The following is a 20,975-nucleotide window of genomic DNA, read 5'->3' as shown; positions in this document are numbered from 1 at the left end:
GAACCCTCAACGAAGGGAAAAAGCTCCTTAGTATCCATCCTATCTGTGCCCCTCATAATTTTGTACACCTCAATCATGTCCCCCCTCAGCCTCCTCTGCTCCAAGGAAAACAAACCCAATCTTCCCAGTCTCTCTTCATAGCTGAAGCGCTCCAGCCCTGGTAACATCCTGGTGAATCTCCTCTGCACCCTCTCCAAAGCGATCACATCCTTCCTGTAGTGTGGCGACCAGAACTGCACACAGTACTCCAGCTGTGGCCTAACCAGTGTTTTATACAGCTCCATCATAACCTCCTTGCTCTTATATTCTATGCCTCGGCTAATAAAGGCAAGTATCCCATATGCCTTCTTTACCACCTTATCTACCTGTTCCGCCGCCTTCAGGGATCTGTGAACTTGCACACCAAGATCCCTCTGTCTTGCCTAGGGTCCTCCCATTCATTGTGTATTCCCTTGCCTTGTTCGTCCCTCCAAAGTGCATCACCTCGCACTTTTCCGGGTTAAATTCCATTTGCCACTGTTCCGCCCATCTGACCAACCCATCTATATCGTCCTGCAGACTGAGGCTATCCTCCTCGCTATTTACCACCCTACCAATCTTTGTATCATCAGCGAACTTACTGATCATACCTTTTACATTCATATCCAAGTCATTAATGTAGACCACAAACAGCAAGGGACCCAGCACCGATCCCTGTGGTACCCCACTGGCCACAGGCTTCCAGTCACAAAAACAACCTTCGACCATCACCCTCTGCCTTCTGCCACTAAGCCAGTTTTGTATCCAAAGTGCCAAGGCACCCTGGATTCCATGGGCTCGTACCTTCTTGACCAGTCTCCTGTGGGGGACTTTATCGAAGGCCTTACTGAAATCCATGTAAAAGTGTGTACCACATGGCTGCACTCTTACTTCATTTTCTTCACAACATGTGGTAGTGTCGTAAATTTAAATGACAGCTCATGTACAATGCTGGTTGTAACACTAGGCTCTTCAGACCTGGATTACTTCCATTTTCAGATATTGAGTGATTAGCTGATCTCAGCTGTAACACCAGTGGAGTTCCACAATGGGCCTTAAGTGTCCTTGGGGGCAGAAAAACTGTCCAACTTTTCTACTCCAAAACATTATCCAATAACTCAGGAATGTGTATATGTAGATGCCAGGTAAAGGACAGGATTAGGCTTGACATATTGATTGCCATTGTTAAATAGCCTGGCTGATTTTTATTTCCAGGCTCATGTAAAGGTCAGTTAGGTGAGGTTCCAGGCGGGCTTGTGCCAGCAGCATGACTATCTGCCTTCAGATGATTGAAGGGGTATCACCTCACTACTCAAGTGTCACGGTGTCTATATCAGTGCTTTCCAATAGAAATTGCGGACAAGCCACAGATGTTTTTTTTTTATTCGTTCACGGGATGTGGGCGTCGCTGGCAAGGCCGGCATTTATTGCCCTCGAGAAGGTGGTGGTGAGCCGCCTTCTTGAACCGCTACAGTCCGTGTGGTGACGGTTCTCCCACAGTGCTGTTAGGAAGGGAGTTCCAGGATTCTGACCCAGCGACAATGAAGGAACGGCGATATATTTCCAAGTCGGGATGGTGTGTGACTTGGAGGGGAACGTGCAGGTGGTGTTGTTCCCATGCGCCTGCTGCCCTTGTCCTTCTAGGTGGTAGAGGTCGCGGGTTTGGGAGGTGCTGTCGAAGAAGCCTTGGCGAGTTGCTGCAGTGCATCCTGTGGATGGTGCACACTGCAGCCACAGTGCGCCGGTGGTGAAGGGAGTGAATGTTTAGTGTGGTGGATGGGGTGCCAATGAAGCGGGCTGCTTTATCTTGGATGGTGTCGAGCTTCTTGAGTGTTGTTGGAGCTGCACTCATCCAGGCAAGTGGAGAGTATTCCATCACACTCCTGACTTGTGCCTTGTAGATGGTGGAAAGGCTTTGGGGAGTCAGGAGGTGAGTCACTCGCCGCAGAATACCCAGCCTCTGACCTGCTCTCGTAGCCACGGTATTTATATGGCTGGTCCATTTAAGTTTCTGGTCAATGGTGACCCCCAGGATGTTGATGGTGGGGGATTCGGCGATGGTAATGCCGTTGAATGTCAAGGGGAGGTGGTTAGACTCTCTCTTGTTGGAGATGGTCATTGCCTGGCACTTATCTGGCACGAATGTTACTTGCCACTTATGAGCCCAAGCCTGGATGTTGTCCAGGTCTTGCTGCATGAAGGCTCGGACTGCTTCATTATCTGAGGGGTTGCGAATGGAACTGAACACTGTGCAGTCATCAGCGAACATCCCCATTTCTGACCTTATGATGGAGGGAAGGTCATTGATGAAGCAGCTGAAGATGGTTGGGCCAAGGACTCTGCCCTGAGGAACTCCTGCAGCAATGCCCTGGGGCTGAGATGATTGGCCTCCAACAACCACTACCTTCTTCCTTTGTGCTAGGTATGACTCCAGCCACTGGAGAGTTTTCCCCCTGATTCCCATTGACTTCAATTTTACTAGGGCTCCTTGGTGCCACACTCGGTCAAATGCTGCCTTGATGTCAAGGGCAGTCACTCTCACCTCACCTCTGGAATTCAGCTCTTTTGTCCATGTTTGGACCAAGGCTGTAATGAGGTCTGGAGCCGAGTGGTCCTGGCGGAACCCAAACTGAGCATCGGTGAGCAGGTTATTGGTGAGTAAGTGCCGCTTGATAGCACTGTCGACGACACCTTCCATCACTTTGCTGATCATTGAGAGTAGACTGATGGGGCGGTAATTGGCCGGATTGGATTTGTCCTGCTTTTTGTGGACAGGACATACCTGGGCAATTTTCCACATTGTCAGGTGGATGCCAGTGTTGTAGCTGTACTGGAACAGCTTGGCTAGAGGCGCAGCTAGTTCTGGAGCACAAGTCTTCAGCACTACAGCTGGGATGTTGTCGGGGCCCATAGCCTTTGCTGTATCCAGTGCACTCAGCCGTTTCTTGATATCACGTGGAGTGAATCGAATTGGCCGAAGACTGGCTTCCGTGATGGTGGGGATATCGGGAGGAGGCTGAGATGGATTATCCACTCGGCACTTCTGGCTGAAGATGGTTGCAAACGCTTCAGCCTTGTCTTTTGCACTCACGTGCTGGACTCTGCCATCATTGAGAATGGGGATGTTTGCAGAGCCTCCTCCTCCCGTTAGTTGTTTAATTGTCCACCACCATTCACGACTGGATGTGGCAGGACTGCAGAGCTTTGATCTGATCCGTTGGTTGTCGAATCGCTTAGCTCTGTCTATAGCATGTTGCTTCCGCTGTTTAGCATGCATGTCGTCCTGAGTTGTGGCTTCACCAGGTTGGCACCTCATTTTTAGGTACGCCTGGTGCTGCTCCTGGCATGCTCTTCTACACTCATTGAACCAGGGTTGATCCCCTGGCTTGTTGGTAATGGTAGAGTGAGGAATATGCCGGGCCATGAGGTTACAGATTGTGCTGGAATACAATTCTGCTGCTGCTGATGGCCCACAGCGCCTCATGGATGCCCAGTTTTGAGCTGCTAGATCTGTTCTGAATCTATCCCATTTAGCACGGTGGTAGTGCCACACAACACGTTGGATGGTGTCCTCAGTGCGAAGACGGGATTTCATCTCCACGAGGACTGTGCGGTGGTCACTCCTACCAATACTGTCATGGACAGATGCATTTGCGACAGGTGGATTGGTGAGGACGAGGTCAAGTAAGTTTTTCCCTCGTGTTGGTTCGCTCACCACCTGCCGCAGGCCCAGTCTAGCAGCTATGTCCTTCAGGACTCGGCCAGCTCGGTCAGTAGTGGTGCTACCGAGCCACTCTTGGTGATGGACATTGAAGTCCCCCACCCAGAGTACATTTTGTGCCCTTGCTACCCTCAGTGCTTCCTCCAAGTGGTGTTCAACATGGAGGAGGACTGATTCATCAGCTGAGGGAGGACGGTAGGTGGTAATCAGCAGGAGATTTCATGGGGTCCAGAGTGAATGTTGAGGACTCCCAGGGCCACTCCCTCCTGACTGTATATCACTGTACCGCCACCTCTGGTGGGTCTGTCCTGCCGGTGGGACAGGACATACCCAGGGATGGTGATGGAAGAGTCTGGGACGTTGGCTGAAAGATATGATTCTGTGAGTATGGCTATGTCAGGCTGTTGCTTGACTAGTCTGTGGGACAGCTCTCCCAATTTTGGCACAAGTCCCCAGATGTTGGTAAGGAGGACCTTGCAGGGTCGACTGGGCTTGGTGTTTTGCCGTTGTCGTGTCCGGTGCCTAGTGGTCCGATGCCGGGTGGTCCGTCCGGTTTTATTCTTATTATGACTTTTCGTAGCGAGATTTTACAACTGAGTGGCTTGCTAGGCCATTTCAGAGGGCAATTAAGAATCAACCACATTGCTGTGGGTCTGGAGTCACATATAGGCCAGACCGGGTAAGGGCGGCAGGCTTCCTTCCCTGAAGGACATTAGTGAACCAGATGGGTTTTTACGACAATCCGGTAGTTTCATGGCCATCATTACTGATACTAGTATTTTAATTCCAGATTTTTATTTAATTAATTGAATTTAAATTCGCCAGCTGCCGTGGCGGGATTTGAACTCATGACTCTGGATTTTAGTTCAGGCCTCTGGATTACTAGCCCAGTAACATAACCACTATGCTACCGTACCACGTGCACTAATTTTAGTAGAAAACACCTTGCATGTAAGGCAGGGTAAATGCACTTCTTATGTATATTTAGTTATCAAACATCTACCACCATTCAGTAGCCAAGGAAGTAAAGCACTCACAACAATCAAACATTCTCTCACTCTGCTTTTTGTCTTACTATTTTACCAACAAACACACAAAAAGATTAAAGTGCACATGCATTTGCCCAGTGAATGAGTGTTGACATCACATACCCAACGATGGTGTCTGTTACTCATTTTTTAGTTACTCATCAGAAATGCAATTACCTACATCTGGATTCCCAATTAGCTACGTGTGGCTAACATATTGGACAACACTGGTCTATATAACCTCTAATCTTTGTAGAACTGATGGTGCAGTACTTCAAAAACTTTGGAATGGAGGATGGGTATCGTCATAGAGGGAAGAAGTCTTGATAAAGTAGATAAATGTGTCCAATTATGTAAGTACATATTGTGTGCTTAGCCATATCAAGGCCTTTCTGTCTGTGCTACTGCTACAGATTGTTTCTACTTGTACGTAACTGCCTTTAGAAATATTACTGTCTACACTTTCAAAAGGAAAATACTTTAAGTAACTAATGTTTTTCTTTGGGGGGCGGGAGAGAATTAATTTGCCCTTATTTTGCTCTCACTGTGTCAAATGTCATTCTCCAGATGAGAGGCAGATAATTTGCTCTAGTGCACCTTCCAGTGCCTGACTGGAGCGAGCAGTTCACAGCCTCAGCTGAGGAATTTTTGAATTAAACTAAACTGTGTCTAAAAGTGAGGCGTTTCATTCTTAGATAAACTAGCTTTTTTGCAGAGGTGAAAAGAAGCTGGATTTTTGACTTCATTCCAACAGCATAGCAGAGTCTCAAAGGTTGGATCATCACCTCTGAATGAAAATAGTGGCCATTTTAAAGGCATGAGATCAGTGCTAGAGTGAAGATATTAATATTAATGTATTCAATCCTAGGCAGGATCCATTTCTGTTCATCCCTGTTGTGTACATGCCCTATTATGGACACACCTTTTAAATATTGTTCTGTAGTTCATCATGATCCAAACATAACAATTTCCCACCCTTTTGTGTTTTCAATTCTCAGCAAATTGGATGATGACTCATAAATGAATGGCACCCATTAATGTTTTTCTAGTGGTGAAGGATTTCTTACAATGGGTTGCAAAATGTTTGATCAAATAGGCTGAAGTGCAACTATTGCATTTGCAAATAAGTTTGGGCGTTGGCATTGGGTAAATTGTATTTCTTGGCATATTGGTTGAGATTAAGGTGCCTCTTCAGTCTCTCATTAGTTTATTTTTGGCTAAAGCACCAGGTTTCAGTACCACTTCAGTGGTGTTGAGCTTATCATTTTGGGCAAACCATTCTAAATTGATTTAAATACAGCTTTGCTGCAGCATAGTGTAAATGGAGTTGATCAGCATCATGCAGATTCAAAAAGGAGTAGCTGAAACAATAACAACTTTTAGGTAGCATCGAAAGATTTGGAAAAATTAGGACTTTTGTCATTAGAACAATGCAGATTATGGGGCAATATGTTAGAAGTGTTTAAAATTATGATAGGGATGGGACAGGGTAGATAGAAGCAGACTGTTTCCAGTAATTGAGGGGCCAAGAACGAGGGGCCATAGATACAAGATCAGAGGGCAGGAAAAACTTCTTCATACAAAGTTGTGAGGCTGTGGAATTCACTTCCAGAGTTAGTGGGTGAGACAGAAACTATGTCAACATTTAAGATTAACTTGGATAAGTGGATGAAGAAAAAAAGGATTGAAAGGATATGGGAATAGGATGGGGAAATGTGATTAGAACTGTTTGCATGGGTGGAGTTTAAATGCCGACATGGAATGGTTGGGCTGAATGGCCTGTTTCCATGTTGTAACTTCTATATATGTATTTCTGTATATAACTTTCCAAGTCTTTGTTTCCTACACAATAGATAAAAGTTGTAGAGCAGAGTCTAATAGATACAATCTTCTTGGATGAGGGAGGTGTGTGGTCTCGGGGGAAGGGGGAGTGGGAGATGGAAAGAATGTGCATCCTCAATTTTTTTTAAAGCAATAGTCTAATTGCAGCCTGAAACCAAGCAGCCGCACTTCCCTCTTCATCTCCATTGCATGTACGCTGACACACAATAGTGAGTCTATATCTGTCGCTGTAGCACTCACTATCTTGGAAACTGGGGCGGACTGCATGTGAGTGGGAATATTTGGTTATTGATTACATTTCCCATTCTGTTGATTCCTCCATTGTACTCGAATATGGTAGTGCAGCATTCTTTATTTTATACAGTTAGATTCAGTGCCTAGCTCCAAGTAGATTACACATTGCTACAATTTTGAATTTAATTTAATGCACCTTTGTTGTTTTTTGTTGCAGTTACACTGTCAAATATTTTAATATCAGTGACTACTGCATGGAAAGCAGCAGGGAATGCAGGGAGTCATTAATAAGAAAAATAATTATATTAAACTATATTTTGCAAAGTTAGAAAAATGTATACTGCAAGTACCACTTGTCGGTACATGTGGGAGGGGCTGCATTACTGACTTTCAAAATGTATAGTAAAATTTTATCAACTGATTATGTTGGATGAAGGAAGATTGAATTGGTCTGCATCGCTGGGTTTCTCTGAAAATTGCAACTGAAATTTTCTTTGAGATTTGACCTGATTTCATTGTTTTATGATTTGCAATTTGTCTAAAGGTTTTCCTACATCCCTGCAGAATTCTTTTGAAGTGAGTCCTGAAAGGACTTTGTACCAAGCTTCGCCTGTCCATCCATATTACGGTGTCTGTAATAACTTCAAGTAACTTTTGTATCATGACTAATTCCTGTGTAAAATGATTTTGATGATTTCTAATGATTACATTTTCAGAGTACATTTAAAATCTATGTAAAATAACACGCTCATGGTGGAGAAACAGTGGCTGTTGTGATGCCACAGTTGCGGAAGTAGCACGCATGCATTTTTGTCGGTAAACAGGATAATGATGTGGGATGGTGGGGATATTAAAATGGATGGGGCTGGAACTGAGGAAATGAAAGACTAATTGGAGAAACAGAAATGCAGAAGAAAAACATGGCAGTGAAACAAAACCTGCAACCAAGAAAATGGAAGGAGATGGATTAAAAAAAGAGGCAGTAATAAAGATCCTCTTTTTCACATTAAAGATTTTTTTTATTTATTTTTTGTTACAGAGAAAGAAAAAAGAGTAAATGAGACTCGCAGAAACAGGCCTCACTGTGGACTGGCCCTAGTCCAGATTGTTATGTAATAAATTGCTAGAGTATGGAAATCCAGTTGCTTTGCTCATCTGTGTACTGCAGGTATGCCAGAACTGTGGCATTGAAGACCCTGGATACCAATCTGGTCTGACTAGGATCAGCTGTTCTTTTCTAGCTGCTTTTCTGTACAGCCTTGAAACCGGATGTACGTTTCCTAGTTGCTGGTAAAAGCTAATTTGTACCTGTCCCAGATAATGTTCATGTACATTTTGTTTATAACTGAATACTTGCATAGATTATGTCAAATCAAGAGTAGCAAGTTTCAGTGTCAGCCTTTAAGAATGGTAGAATTTAAAGCCAGTATATGCTCGAGATGGCTAATAATTTATGCAGAAGTTTTCATTCTTCTGATACGATATTGCAGACCAGCCTATTGCTATTAGTAATAAAACGCCATCTTCTTTGGCTGAGATGATGACTTAATGTTACCAACTAAATCAAAATTGAGATTTGTACAATGGAAGTTCAGCTCTTTAAATGAATCATGATGGTCAGAAGAGGTGGAAATTATTTTATATATCAAAATTATGCACTGTGTCTAATGCAGCAGGGTTTTAAATTAGCTCCAATCAGCTAGTCCATGAGTAGTAGAGATGGAACTTTGATGATGGGGAATGCAACTGGCCTGGATGGACATGTGAATTCTTTCCAGTGCCGATGCATGCTCCCAATGTGCCTGTGTGGTACATTTTAAACTTGTTATTTTGGCATACCAGCCTTTTGTCATCATCTAGGCCTGCTGTCCAGTAGTTCTACATTATGGATTTACAATCCCAATGCAATGTCAAAATATTGCAGTCTTAAAGTGTAAAGTACAGGATTATTTAGTCCTGTATCATTGCAGTAACTGATCTCTACCACTGGAGGTTCCATATGAGCTATGTAAATGTTACAGCTGCCTCTATAGGAACATCTCCAGTAATCGATTCATTTCTTGTAGAAACTCCCCCTGCCCAAATTCCCAACTTTTTCTTTGGGAAAGAAAAATTGTAAGCCATAAATTTTTGACTTACTGAGTTTTGCATCCCTAGCATCTACAATATGATAGGCTAAATTTGACTTACTTCATTGCATAGTCAAACTGAGGTGATGGCTTACAAGAATACCTTTAGGTTTCATCATTTAATTTCTTGTCTTTTGATTGGTTGTACTATTTTATTTTTATAACCTGGAATGACTAGGTAACGATTTAGTTTGGAGCTTACTAATCTATCATTTCCAATGTTATGTTGGCTTCTAATCACAGAAAAACAGATTCTGTAAATCTTGAATAAAGTTGTGTTTGAATATGAAAGGGATCCCTTTAAGTTTGGTTCTGTACAATTTTAAGTGCTGGAGTGTACTATGCACATTAAACCCATCTAGGTAACTGCTAAATTAGCAAAATTGCCTTGTAAAATAGGATCCAAATAAATTAGCAGTTTAGTTTAATTAACATGTAAATTGCAAAATGTGTCTTTTATTTTCCTTAGCAAGTGCTGTGTTCTGCTTTGAATTTAATATTTTTAAATGTTTAATGTTTTAACGAAATCAGGTTCAACTACATCTGAGTTAAAATGAGTTGCCGAGTGTTCATCGGCCGCTTGAGCCCTCATGCCCGAGAGAAGGATGTTGAGAGGTTTTTCAAGGGATATGGACGCATTCGAGAAATCAACTTAAAAAATGGTTTTGGTTTTGTTGTAAGTGCAAAGTGAAACTTGATGACTCACTGCCCTTCATTCTACATATCATTCCCTGTGCATCTGTTAGAAAGGTAATTTGCAGCCAGTTGTTCTATTCCAGGAATTTGAAGATCACAGAGATGCTGATGATGCAGTCTATGAATTGAATGGGAAAGAACTGTGCAATGAAAGGTAATCTTTCACCCCATTCAGCATTACAATTAATGTGGGGCAAGACTCACCAAACAAAGAGAATGCAAAGCTGTTTACATTTTCTGTCTATATTATTGCTATCCATATTAATGCAGATGTAGAATGTTACCAATGAGCATGTAGTGCATGTCATCTTCAACCTCAGGGACCAGCACATATCAGTCTTGGTACACTGATGGACAGATCTGTTACCTAATCTGTTCAGTCCCTCTTCAGTCAATTCCACATATAATTAACACTTACAGCTTGCCATACTAAACATTTGTTCAATATGGGTGCTCTTTTAATGCAGGAGTGAATGCACTAGTGCAATGAGAAAAATAAATACTTGTGTTACTGTTTTACCCATGGACGGCTCTTTGAAATCCACCTTTTTCCACTGAACCTTTCTCAGTACACTTGAAAGAAGTGGGACAGTTTTATAAATATATTCACGTTTATTTTTAAAACGCCATGAGTAGAATTCATCCTCCCCATCCATTTTAGACTATGGTGAGCAGAAGCATGACTGAACCTTGCAAAGTGGATAAGATTTCTGGAACTCAGGACCGATTTCCTGACTCCTAATCAGGCAGAAGTTCCCTCCCTGTTTCATATTCATAATGGTGAGATAATTGTGAAGAGTTGACAAACTTTGAAATGTGGCTCCATGCATTTGTATTAGCTGTGGGATCTTGGCAACTCCAATTCCCCCTCTCTGTGCATTCCTATTAGTTGAAAGATCTTTACAGATAGGATTCTGTAAGCCTGTATTAGGATCCAGCCTCAATTGATAAATTGGCTTGTTCTCAGCAAATAGATTTTTGAGACTGATTGTTGAACATGGCCTTCTTACACCTAACTTACTGATTTAGGAATAGTCTAGTTTTTCACATTCTGGTTATATCATAAATAGTTGTTCAGCTGTATTTTTTTGGTGGAGGGAGGAGGAAGGCTGTTATCAAATATAACAGAAAATTTAATTTTGATTCAAGTTTAAACTCTTTGTCTTTTGCTGTCTCCTATCTGAAGCTTTTTTTTTATCCATTGCTACAATCACAATAATTGCTACATACCCACTTTGTTCCAAGAATGTCTAGCTGGGAATCACATCGAAACATTTGATGCAGGCAGAGTGCAGCAGTTGTAGAATAATTCTGATCTTGTGTAATTCTTGCAATTGAATTTTCTTCAGAACGTTATTTATTACAGCTGTAAGGAACAAGCTAGCAACTGGAAGGGAGCACTGGTTATATCAATTTCTTTCAGCTATTACTACTTAAAATACACTTTTGACATATGACAACAGAAGAGATATGAAGATGTGAATTTAAAAAGTTTTACTACATTTTATATATGTGTTCACAGTGGTTTAAACTTGGAGGTGGGGACCTCTGGTTAAGAAATAAGTTTGTTACAAATTCTAGTGATTATAGTTTATTACACTTTAGCCACTTATTGCATTTTATTTTATACTGATTCAACACCGATACCTAGAATTTACTGTTGCACTCAGAATCTTAAGTTAAACCTGAAAATAACACATTAAACCTTGTGGCTCTTTGACTCATTTAATAAAGGCAGCATGTATATGAGCCACACAGACCAGAAGGTCCCAATTTTGATCCCCCTAATCTTTGCTGAGTTAGCTGATCTCAGCTATGGTGGCACGAGAGGTATTAAAATTGTCTTCAGCCCCACTTGGGGGGAGCAAAATCAACCAGGGTTCCACTCCTGATCGTTGTCCGTTAATCCCTTTTGGAATGTGCACATGTGGACATCAGGTGAGAATGGAAGTGGGCTGCATCCAACACGTGGTCAAAATGCCTGCTGACGATCATTGTCTAGGCTTATGCCAGATGATGCCATGTATTCGTGGAACCATACCCTGGCAGGAGTTGGTGTCTTCGGGAGAGGGGAGAAGATTTGGGGGTGGGGGGGGTGCGGGGTGGGGTGGTGACTTTTCCTTTAGTTCCTGAAATGTAGTTGCAATAAATTTGAAAGGAAATTTATTTAACCTTCTGGATCATCTTCGTAGGGTTACAATTGAATATGCTCGATCACGATCAAGAGGAGGTTGGCGCAGAGGAGGCAGAATCCCACCACGCTTCAGTTATCGCAGATCGCGTGGTAACGGAGGTGGAGGAGGAGAGGGAAGGTGAGTTCCTCAGATAAATCCTTTGTAATAACAATGTTCATGTTCTTGGAAAGGAAATGTTGGGCTTTGGGTTTAAATTATATGCTTGCAAAGCACAAAACAAATATGGAAGCACTGGTCTGTGATATGTGGAGTTTAGGGTTAGGCTTACGATGGAAAAAAGATTGAGTACAATGAAAACATTCAATAACGAGTAGAGAATAGGGAAAAAGGATAACAGAAAAAAGACCAATGTTGACAACAGTGGAAGTAATGCTTGGAATGAAAGCAAAACAGATTGTTCCTAAAGTAGAAAGTTATAGTTAGCACAGTGGGCAAGACAAGATAACAGTAAAGGAGAATTTGATACCGGTGCCGTAAACATTTGCGTAACAGTAATTTCCACATTATAGTATTCTAAACTGTTCTAAGTGGGAGTAATGGTTGAAGAGCTGATTGCAATATTCAAACAAAAGCTAGATAACATTCGGTCAAAAAAGTAGAAGAATGTTCCCACACAGAAATGTTTCCCTTCAATAGAACCCATACCATACCTATTAAGACCATGTAGAAATATTAAAAGTGCATTATCAATTTATTTATCAAGCAAAAGCTTCGTGAACAATCACATTTGCAAAGCTGCTGCTCTTCCCTGCCCCTTGCTTTTGGAGAAGCTTTTCTATAAACAGATTTGTTCTTGTTTTAGGATGCATTTGCACAAGTTAAAGAAAGCTCTTGCAATTTTGTAGCATCTTTCACACCCTCAGGACAACCCTAAGTGCTCTGCAGTCAATGAAATACTTGTCACCCTAGATTATTTGTTCAAGTCCTGCAGTGGGGCTTGAACCCATGACATTCTTATTGAGATGAGAATGGTACCACTGAGTTAAGCTGACACTGTAGTGTCACTGCCAAATAAACCCTACAGTTACAATGTAAATGTAGCCTAAATCTGGAGTCAGCCCAACCTGATGTTGAATGAAGCGAGTGAAACTCCCTGAAGTAGGGAGTCATTTTGCTCTGCCACTAGGTCTATTGTGTAAATGTATCCTGAGATTGGTGTCTTATGTGTGTTCCCTGCCTCCCCAGCAAAATCAGAGTTAATTAATCTTGTCTTGCGTCTTTGGTGTGGTGTCAATGGTTAGTGTAAAGCCACAGAAGGGGGCTGTTATTGGAGTAAGCAATACCACCTTCAAGAGTTTTCATTTTTGAGCCTGAAGCAGTACAGCTTGTCCCATTGTGGTCCCCACTTTTAACATGCTTTTTGGGGGGATTTTTTCTACTTCACAGTTTTTTCTCCTCACTTGAATGCACTGCCTCTCCGCTGCATATTTTTCTACATGGACCAACAGCCTTCCAATATCTTACTCAGTTGTGGACTGTCTATAGACTATTTGGTCTTGGGGAGCATCACAACCAAGCCTAGTTCTATCCTCACGACATCCACACACTTAGAGTTTCCAGCAGCGGTCACGAGAATAGTGATCAGGAATAAGAACATGGACGATTTCTTCCCCCACTCCCAGCCCTACGGAACTGCAACCGGTTGTGCTGCCTCAGTTGTAATTGACTAACTCAGAACAGTAACACTTGTACCACATAAGCTGCGTTTACCTACCTTGTCAGCAAAAAAAAACCTGAACATACTTGTTTTAAAGTTTTCTAAAACTCTTGTGTAGCAGTAAACTGCCTTTCAGTTTCTTGTGATTGAGAAGAGCTGTCCTAACAGTTGGTTCCTCAATCAGTAGAAACTAACTTGAATATGATAGCGGTTCTCATTGAGTATGTGCGCCTTTGTCCACAGTGATGCAGTGAACAATGTAACTGCATCTCCGTGCTCAAATCACCACTGAAGCACAATCAGTATCGTAAGGCTTAAGTGTGAGGTGGTACCTTTTTGGTAGGAAGAATAAGGAGGCCACATACTCCTTGGAAAATAAGAACCTAAATGAGGTAGTGGAGCAGGGGGATCTGGGAGTACAGATAGAAAAATCACTAAAGGTAGGTGACGCAGGCTAATAAGGCCATTTAAAAAAAAAAGCAATTCAAGTACTGGGGTTCATTTCTAGAGGGATAGAATTAAAAAGCAGAGCAGTTATGTTAAACTTGTATAAAACCTTCGTTAGACCACACTTGGAGTACTGTGCACAGTTGTGGACTCCATATTGTTTTTAAAAAAGGGTATAGAGGCACTGGAGAAGGTGCAAAAAAAATTTACTAGGATGATACCAGAACTGAGAGTTTATATCTATCAGGAAAGATTGAACAAATTGGGGCTCTTTTCTCTCGAAAAATTGGGGCTTTTTTCTCTAGAAAGAAGACGACCTGGGGAGTGACCTGATAGAGGTCTTTAAGATAATGAAAGGGTTTGATGGGTAGACATAGAGAAGATGTTTCCACTTGTGGTAGAGACCAGAACTAGGGGCCATAAATATAAGATAGTAACTAATAAATCCAATAGGGAATTCAGGAGAAACTTCTTTACCCAGAAAGTGATTAAAATGTGGAACTCACTACCACAAGGAGTAGTTGAGGCGACTAGCATAGATGCATTTAAGGGGAAGCTAGATAAACACATGAGGGAGAAAGGAATAGAAGGATATGTTGATAGGGTTAGATGAAGATGGGTGTGAAGCATAAACACTGGCATGGACCTGTTGGGCCGAATGGCCTGTTTCTGTGCTGTACGTTCTATGTAAAAACATTCTGGTTTGTTTCTCAGGTATGGCCGTCCAGTTCGTACTGAATACCGAATTATTGTGGAAAACTTGTCCTCTAGGGTCAGTTGGCAGGTGAGTACTGTGATTTATTTTTAAAGCATTTTTATTGTATAACATTGTGTTAAATATTTGAATTATAGCATTCACATGTCTGGATGTGAGCAAGTAGCAATGCCTCTAAGTACAATATCAGCCTAGTATAATGTGCCAGAGCTGAAAAATGGATTCAATCAAATCTACCAGAACCCACAACTCTTCTAATAGCTACGGTCCTGGTTTTGTTTTGAAGATTGTATTTTGAGTGTGATACTTTTACCAATACACAAGTGCCAGAAACCTAAACAGCTGATACCAGATAACTTGTTTTCCTGTTAGGTCCCCATCTGCTACCTCTTGTCAACACATTTCCTCCTTCAACTGGGAAAGTGGCATGGTCTGGGCTGTAGACTTCTCCATGGCCAGCATCCGTTCACTTCGTGATCAGACAACTGGAGGGGTGCATTTTTGTACGGTGGGTCTGTTCCTGCCTGTTTTACCTTTCCCTCTGAGATGGAGTGCTCTGCTGGTACACAGTGGCCCATCTAGCAGACTGGGGATGGAACTCTGTCTTCTGTTTGAGAGTTCAGCGCTCTACCATCAAAGTTACAGGGTCACCAAATATAATTTCATAAGTGGTTTAATTGTTTTTAAAGCTACAGTACTGTAGTAAATATAGTTTATGCTAAACCCTGACTCTGTTAACTTGGGTATTTTTTGTAGTTCTGTTGTAGGACAAATGGATTGGAAAATGTTCACATTTTAGCTGTGTACATTTAACATACCACAAAGACCCAACATTAACTTTTTGACCACTTGGCATTTCACGTGCCTAAATTTAACCTTACGTTACCTGGATTTTGCATCCTTAAATTTATTAAACAAAACTAACTAAACATTAAACATGAACGGTGATGTATGTTATAATACATATTTACCATTATTATGTATTCGTATTCTCTTCCTTAATTTTTACTGGAAATCTTGTTTAGTAGCTGGGTATCACCAGACTAAATGCAGATACAAAATGCAGAATGAATAGCATTGAGTCTCAGTTTGCCTCGAAGTGGGACGAGGCATATTCTACCTAAAGTTGCAAAACAAGATGACCATGACAAAATGTACTTTTCTACAAAGCAATGTGGTGAGTCAGCAAAAGTTACTGATGGGATCTGTTACAAATTTAAATAATTTGTGGTGTATAGTGGGAATTAAACATTGCTTAGTTACACTCGGTATTTTAATTATGTGGTACAGTGCCACTGGCATACCATCTAGTGGCTAAGCAGAGCGCTATTAAAATTCAACCACTGAATGGAATCAATTAAACTTTTTTTAATTGAAAGAATTACCTTGTTTCTGTTTCAAAGTGTAGTATTGAAAGAAAAAGAAATGGTGAGCTTAAAATCTGTTTGGCATAGTGAATAGTTCAGTAGCAACATAGAGCAGTATATTACTTGTGCTACTGTTCTGGTTTCAATGAATGACAGTCTTTTGAATGTCTGCTTAGTAATATACATGGTGACCTAAATAAAACTGCAGATTTATTTTGGATTATCCTAGAACAATTTTGTTTGCTATTACATGAAGAAATGCTTTTACCGTGTTCAAACATTCTTGAGCATATTAGCATACCATTTAGATAATGTGTCCATCGTCCACATTGAGTCGGAATCTTAAGTTGGTAAGTTGCTTTGGCTGATGTTCTTTGATCTTGAGCTTCCCATAAACAGAATCTCTTGCTTTAGTGCTACAGAAAGCATTTTTAGTGACAAGTCTTTCTATGGATAATGTGCTGTATTGATCTTGAAATCCCCTTTTATGTGAAGTGTGATGCAAGTCCTTGGGAAACCCTTTGAACAGCTATTTCACATACTGCATAAATCTTCTGTTGGCCATGTTGCTTGTTTGATCTTAAACAACATTTGGCAATGTTGACATGAATTGTTAGGAAACTCTTTAAACAAACCTCCAAGCTTCAGTGTCTTCCCTAAACAACACGCATTTAGGAAAATTCCTATTTAAAGACAGATGTATCCTGTAGGTATGAGCTTGAGCTAGCAATTGAATGCCTGGTGTAGATTTGACCTTGCATAAAGCTTTAAGAACACATGGGCCCGATAACTTCGAGGCGGGAAGAGAGTGGGAGGGAGATGTCGCAGCCCAGAAATACGGGTTTCCCAATAGTCCTACCGAATTTAACGGCAGGACTTGTTTTAAATTTTTCAAATTGGTTTCCTGTCCGTAGCCAGCCAGATTGAGTGGCTGGCTGGCTGTTGGGGGAGGGCGGCCGGGGAGAAGATTGCGGGCCAGGAGGTGGAGATTGGGGTGAAGCTGTGATGGCAGAAGGAGGAGGTCTAATGCAGGGAGATGGATATCGGGGGCTCTGATGCCAGGAGGTGGAGATTGGGGGTTGGGGTGGGGGGGGTCTGTTGCCAGGAGGAGATCGGGTTGGGGGGGGTCTGATGCCATGGGGGAGATTTTTGGGGGGGCAGGATGCCAGATACCGGAAGGAGATATGGAGTGGGGGTCCGACCAACGGGGTGGAAGCAACTAAGTTTGGTGGGCTGGGGGGAAGCACTCCTGCTCGTCCTGGCCCAAAAACAGTGCTGGAAAGGGACTTATCTGTTCCATTCAGGCGTTCCTGCCTCCCTTCAGCTGCCGTATTTTCCGAGGCCCAGAAAACCCGACCCCCCAGGAGTTAATTGGGAAATACAGGTTAAATTTGAGACAAGCAGAATCTTTAAAATATTTTAAGGATGGACCCGCCTCTGGAGAGCAGGTTAGTCGCCTGCCTCCATTAAAACCAGAAGTGGGCAGTTGGGGGTGGGTTTCCGATTTTTCTTAATTTTATTTTTAATCTCTCATCCTGGGGGGTTAAAATTCCCCCTTGGTGCCAGCTTAGCTCATCTGGTAGCGCTCTCACCCCTGAGTCAGAAGATTGTATGTTCAAGCCCTTCTCCAGGATTTGAGCACGTAATCTGGCTGAAATTCAAGTGCAGTATTAAGAAAGTTGGAATGTCGGGGGTGCCATATGTCAGATGAGACGCAAAAATGAGGCCCAGCCTGTTCAGGTGGATTCTAAAGATCCTATTATTCAAAGAGCAGAAAGTTCTTCCTGTATCCTGGCCAACATTACTCCCTCAACCATCAGGTCATTAATCTAATTTGCTGTTTGTGTGACTTTGCTGTTTCCAAATTGGTGGCTACATTTATCCACATAACAACAATGACTGCACTTCAAAAGTAATTAATTAGTTGAGAAGTGCTTTAGGATGTCCGCAGAACCTAATGAGACAGTAGTTAAAGGCGAGTTCTTTCTTTTTCTTAGTATGTGTTATTTCTGGAAAGTATCACAATGTTGCACTGTAACACCAAAAAGGTTTTGATTTTCTGTATTTGGCTACAAAGTAATGAATCAGCAACTATTTCGAGGTTACCATGTTTGGAAACCAGTCATTCAAAATTAGATTTTATATTTTAATTTAGTATCCAGAGTGATATTACTATAATTCTGGTGAAATTCGGATATGGTCAGATACTTTGCATTGCTATTGGTCTATTGCTACTTAACTCGCTCATGCTTGAGCTTAGTTTAAATCTGACTACAATTGTGGAGGAATAGTCAAAGGCTATATGCTTAGCCAATTGTCCTTCCCCTCCCAAGGATATGTAAACTGCCTCTTTAAGCGGCTATTGTTTAGGTAGCCACTCCGTTTCCTTGTGAAGATTGGTGTTCCTTTTTTTTAAAAAAATGTGATCAGATTATCTAGTAAAATTTTTGTTGGGTCTCCTTTGTTTGTGTGCAGTTTGCAGTTGACCTATGGAAGCTCTGGCTTGACTATGCATGCCAATCTACAGTCAAATTAATGTATTTAATGCTCAATTTTAAATGGGTGCCCTAGAAACTAGGAGAATATTGGCGACAACTTTCATCAGGTTAACCTTTTTTGTATGGTTCTTGTCAACAAGGTATCCTATCCTTATCTCGAGGGGTTTTTGCTTCTGATTGAAATTATGGGATTTCATTAGTGGGTTGTTTGGAAGATCAGTATAAGAAAAGGAAAGCCAATACTGCCTAGGAATTCTGTAGCGGTTTCCATTTCCATGAAAGAAAGTGGATCCTGAAACTTGGGAGGCAGATTTCCCGAAAGCCCGAAATGCACAAGATCATCAGCTAAGTATTGAAGAGTGGCTCTCTGGTAAGGCTGCGCTGGTGCTTGGGCATCATTTGCTAAGGCTTGTAAGGTGACTAGCCTAGGGCTGATATAAAGAAAGGTAATGAAAGCATAATTTTAGTTTCTTTTTCTCTTTTTGAACTCAAAGAATAGATTTCACAAATTAATAATAAAAGGAGCCTGTATTTAACTTACAAGGATGGTGCTAGATTGGTGAATTTTCTTTCTCTCTGTCCCTCGTCCAGGGTGAACCAAAATTCATTTAAATGAAAATTCTTTAGAAGTAATGGTTTTGTGTTGCAGTTATGACAAATAAGTAACTGAAAATCCTTTGTAAAAATGTACAAAAATATATATTTATGCGTACTATTTAATAATTCAAATAGGAATTTTCTTAAATTTATCTAATATTTTGAGCTGAGGTGAACAAAGGTTCAGCCAAGTTGGAAAGTCTAGTACTGCCACTGGAAACTTTAAAATGCCTGAATCATATTTAACATGCTTTAATGTGTAAATATGAAAGTGTACGCTGTTAAATGAATAAATATTGTTCTTGTTGTACGTAGGATTTGAAGGACTTAATGAGACAGGCTGGAGAGGTCACCTTTGTGGATGCACACAGAAACAACAAGAATGAAGGGTAAGTTGAGTTTGCTATGTCCATTAACTTTATTTGTATGATTTTTGACTCTTTTAAAAAAAAAATACAGTATTGTGGCAGAATAGATGTATTGTTTTCTTCTTTCCATGTGTATTGTGCTAATGCTCAGCACATGAGGTTGCAGTTACGTTACTTAATGAGGCAGGGGAAGCTAGGTAAGTACATGAGAGAGAAAGGAATAGAAGGATATGTTGATGGGTTGAAATCATGTAAGGTGGCAGGAGGCTTGTATGGAGCATAAACACTGGCATTGACCTGCTGGGCCAAATGCCCTATTTCTGTGCTATTAAATTCTGTGTGATTAATGTTGCCCCATCAGTATTGTAATGAATCTTTAAAAGAGGTTAGCAAGTACTTTTCCAAGTGTCTGGCTTTATCAAAAGATTTGCTGTCAATTTGATTGTAATATAATGTGATTATTTAGGATTACTGCACCAGATCTTTTTCAATCCATTCTTTAATGCAAAGACATTTATCCGAAGCCCCAAATCGATCATCTGAAAGCAGTGTGAACTGGCATGGTTTTGTAGCTGTGGTTTAATTAAACAGTAAGCACTAGTAAGCAGGAGCATGTATATTAATTGCTGATTATTGAAATTAGTTGATTTATGCAGCATTTCTTACTACAAAGCTTTGAAGTATTTACCTGCTTCCTGCAGAAATAGGCATGAAGATCGCAACATGCAATTTTAGTAACCTGCTTACAGCCAGCTAACGAGTATAGCTTCAGAAAAAAATCTGTGATATTATGTAACCGTTTTATCACAGCAAAGTTTGAGATGATTAAGGCTAAAGCATTGTAATAGCCTCCTCTTTGAAAATTCATCTGCAGAATGTAACCCTGTCTTTAAAATAGTTACAAGTTAAACATTTTTTAAAAACTCATTATTGCCGCTGGCTTCCCAGTCAGATCCATCATCCTTGTTTTCCAAAGTTAATTACTGAAACGATATGTTGCCTTGGCTTCCAGTTCGCCAATCTACCCACCCCAAATGGCCCATCTAAAACCTCAAATGCTAAGAAGATTACCGTAATTTAGAAGCTAGCGAGCCTGTACTTTTTGGAGATGGGGGAAAGTGACTAAAAGAATGTATTTTGCAGATGAATATTGAAGGAAAAGGCTATTGTATTAGCCTTACCTTGGAATTTTCTTTAATTTTGCTGTTATTGACATAGGAAAAGAATGTAAAAATATAATCCAAGGAAGAAAGATGGGGACAGTGAGTGTATTTTCTGGTTCACTTTGGCTGTAAGATTATTGGCTTGCTTGCAAACGACTTACTCTAATTTCCATTCATATTGTGAAATATGTAAGAATAACCAGAATAAAGGTAATGCACATGAAGGATGTTTTTTAGAATGCATCCAGGACTGCTTCCTAGATCAATAATTTTCTAGTCCAATAAGGAAAGAAGCATTGC

The 20,975-nt window shown here is 41.2% G+C and overlaps 1 protein-coding gene across 7 annotated transcripts in view; it reads left to right on the top strand.

Moving 5' to 3' along the window:
* srsf5a (serine and arginine rich splicing factor 5a) overlaps positions 1–20,975 on the top strand; it is a 43,052-nt gene that overhangs the window by 9,058 nt on the left and 13,019 nt on the right. For 2 of the 7 annotated variants that reach the window (XR_010964170.1, XM_067991294.1), the window contains exons 2-7: positions 7,883–8,114; positions 9,504–9,648; positions 9,752–9,822; positions 11,861–11,980; positions 14,682–14,751; positions 19,460–19,533. Coding sequence is in view for 6 of the 7 variants with exons in the window: in XM_067991294.1 (XP_067847395.1) it covers positions 9,526–9,648; positions 9,752–9,822; positions 11,861–11,980; positions 14,682–14,751; positions 19,460–19,533 (458 nt within the window). In the remaining variant the exon portion in view is untranslated. Of the gene's footprint in view, positions 1–7,882; positions 8,134–9,503; positions 9,649–9,751; positions 9,823–11,860; positions 11,981–14,681; positions 14,752–15,054; positions 15,191–19,459; positions 19,534–20,975 lie in introns of those variants that run through there. The other 5 variants (XM_067991298.1, XM_067991297.1, XM_067991295.1 and 2 more) reach the window with 5 other exon arrangements.

This window comes from Heptranchias perlo, chromosome 10, assembly GCF_035084215.1.
Source record: "Heptranchias perlo isolate sHepPer1 chromosome 10, sHepPer1.hap1, whole genome shotgun sequence".
In the NCBI taxonomy this organism is placed as follows: Eukaryota; Metazoa; Chordata; class Chondrichthyes; order Hexanchiformes; family Hexanchidae; genus Heptranchias; species Heptranchias perlo.
This window is presented reverse-complemented; position numbering and strand designations above follow the sequence as displayed.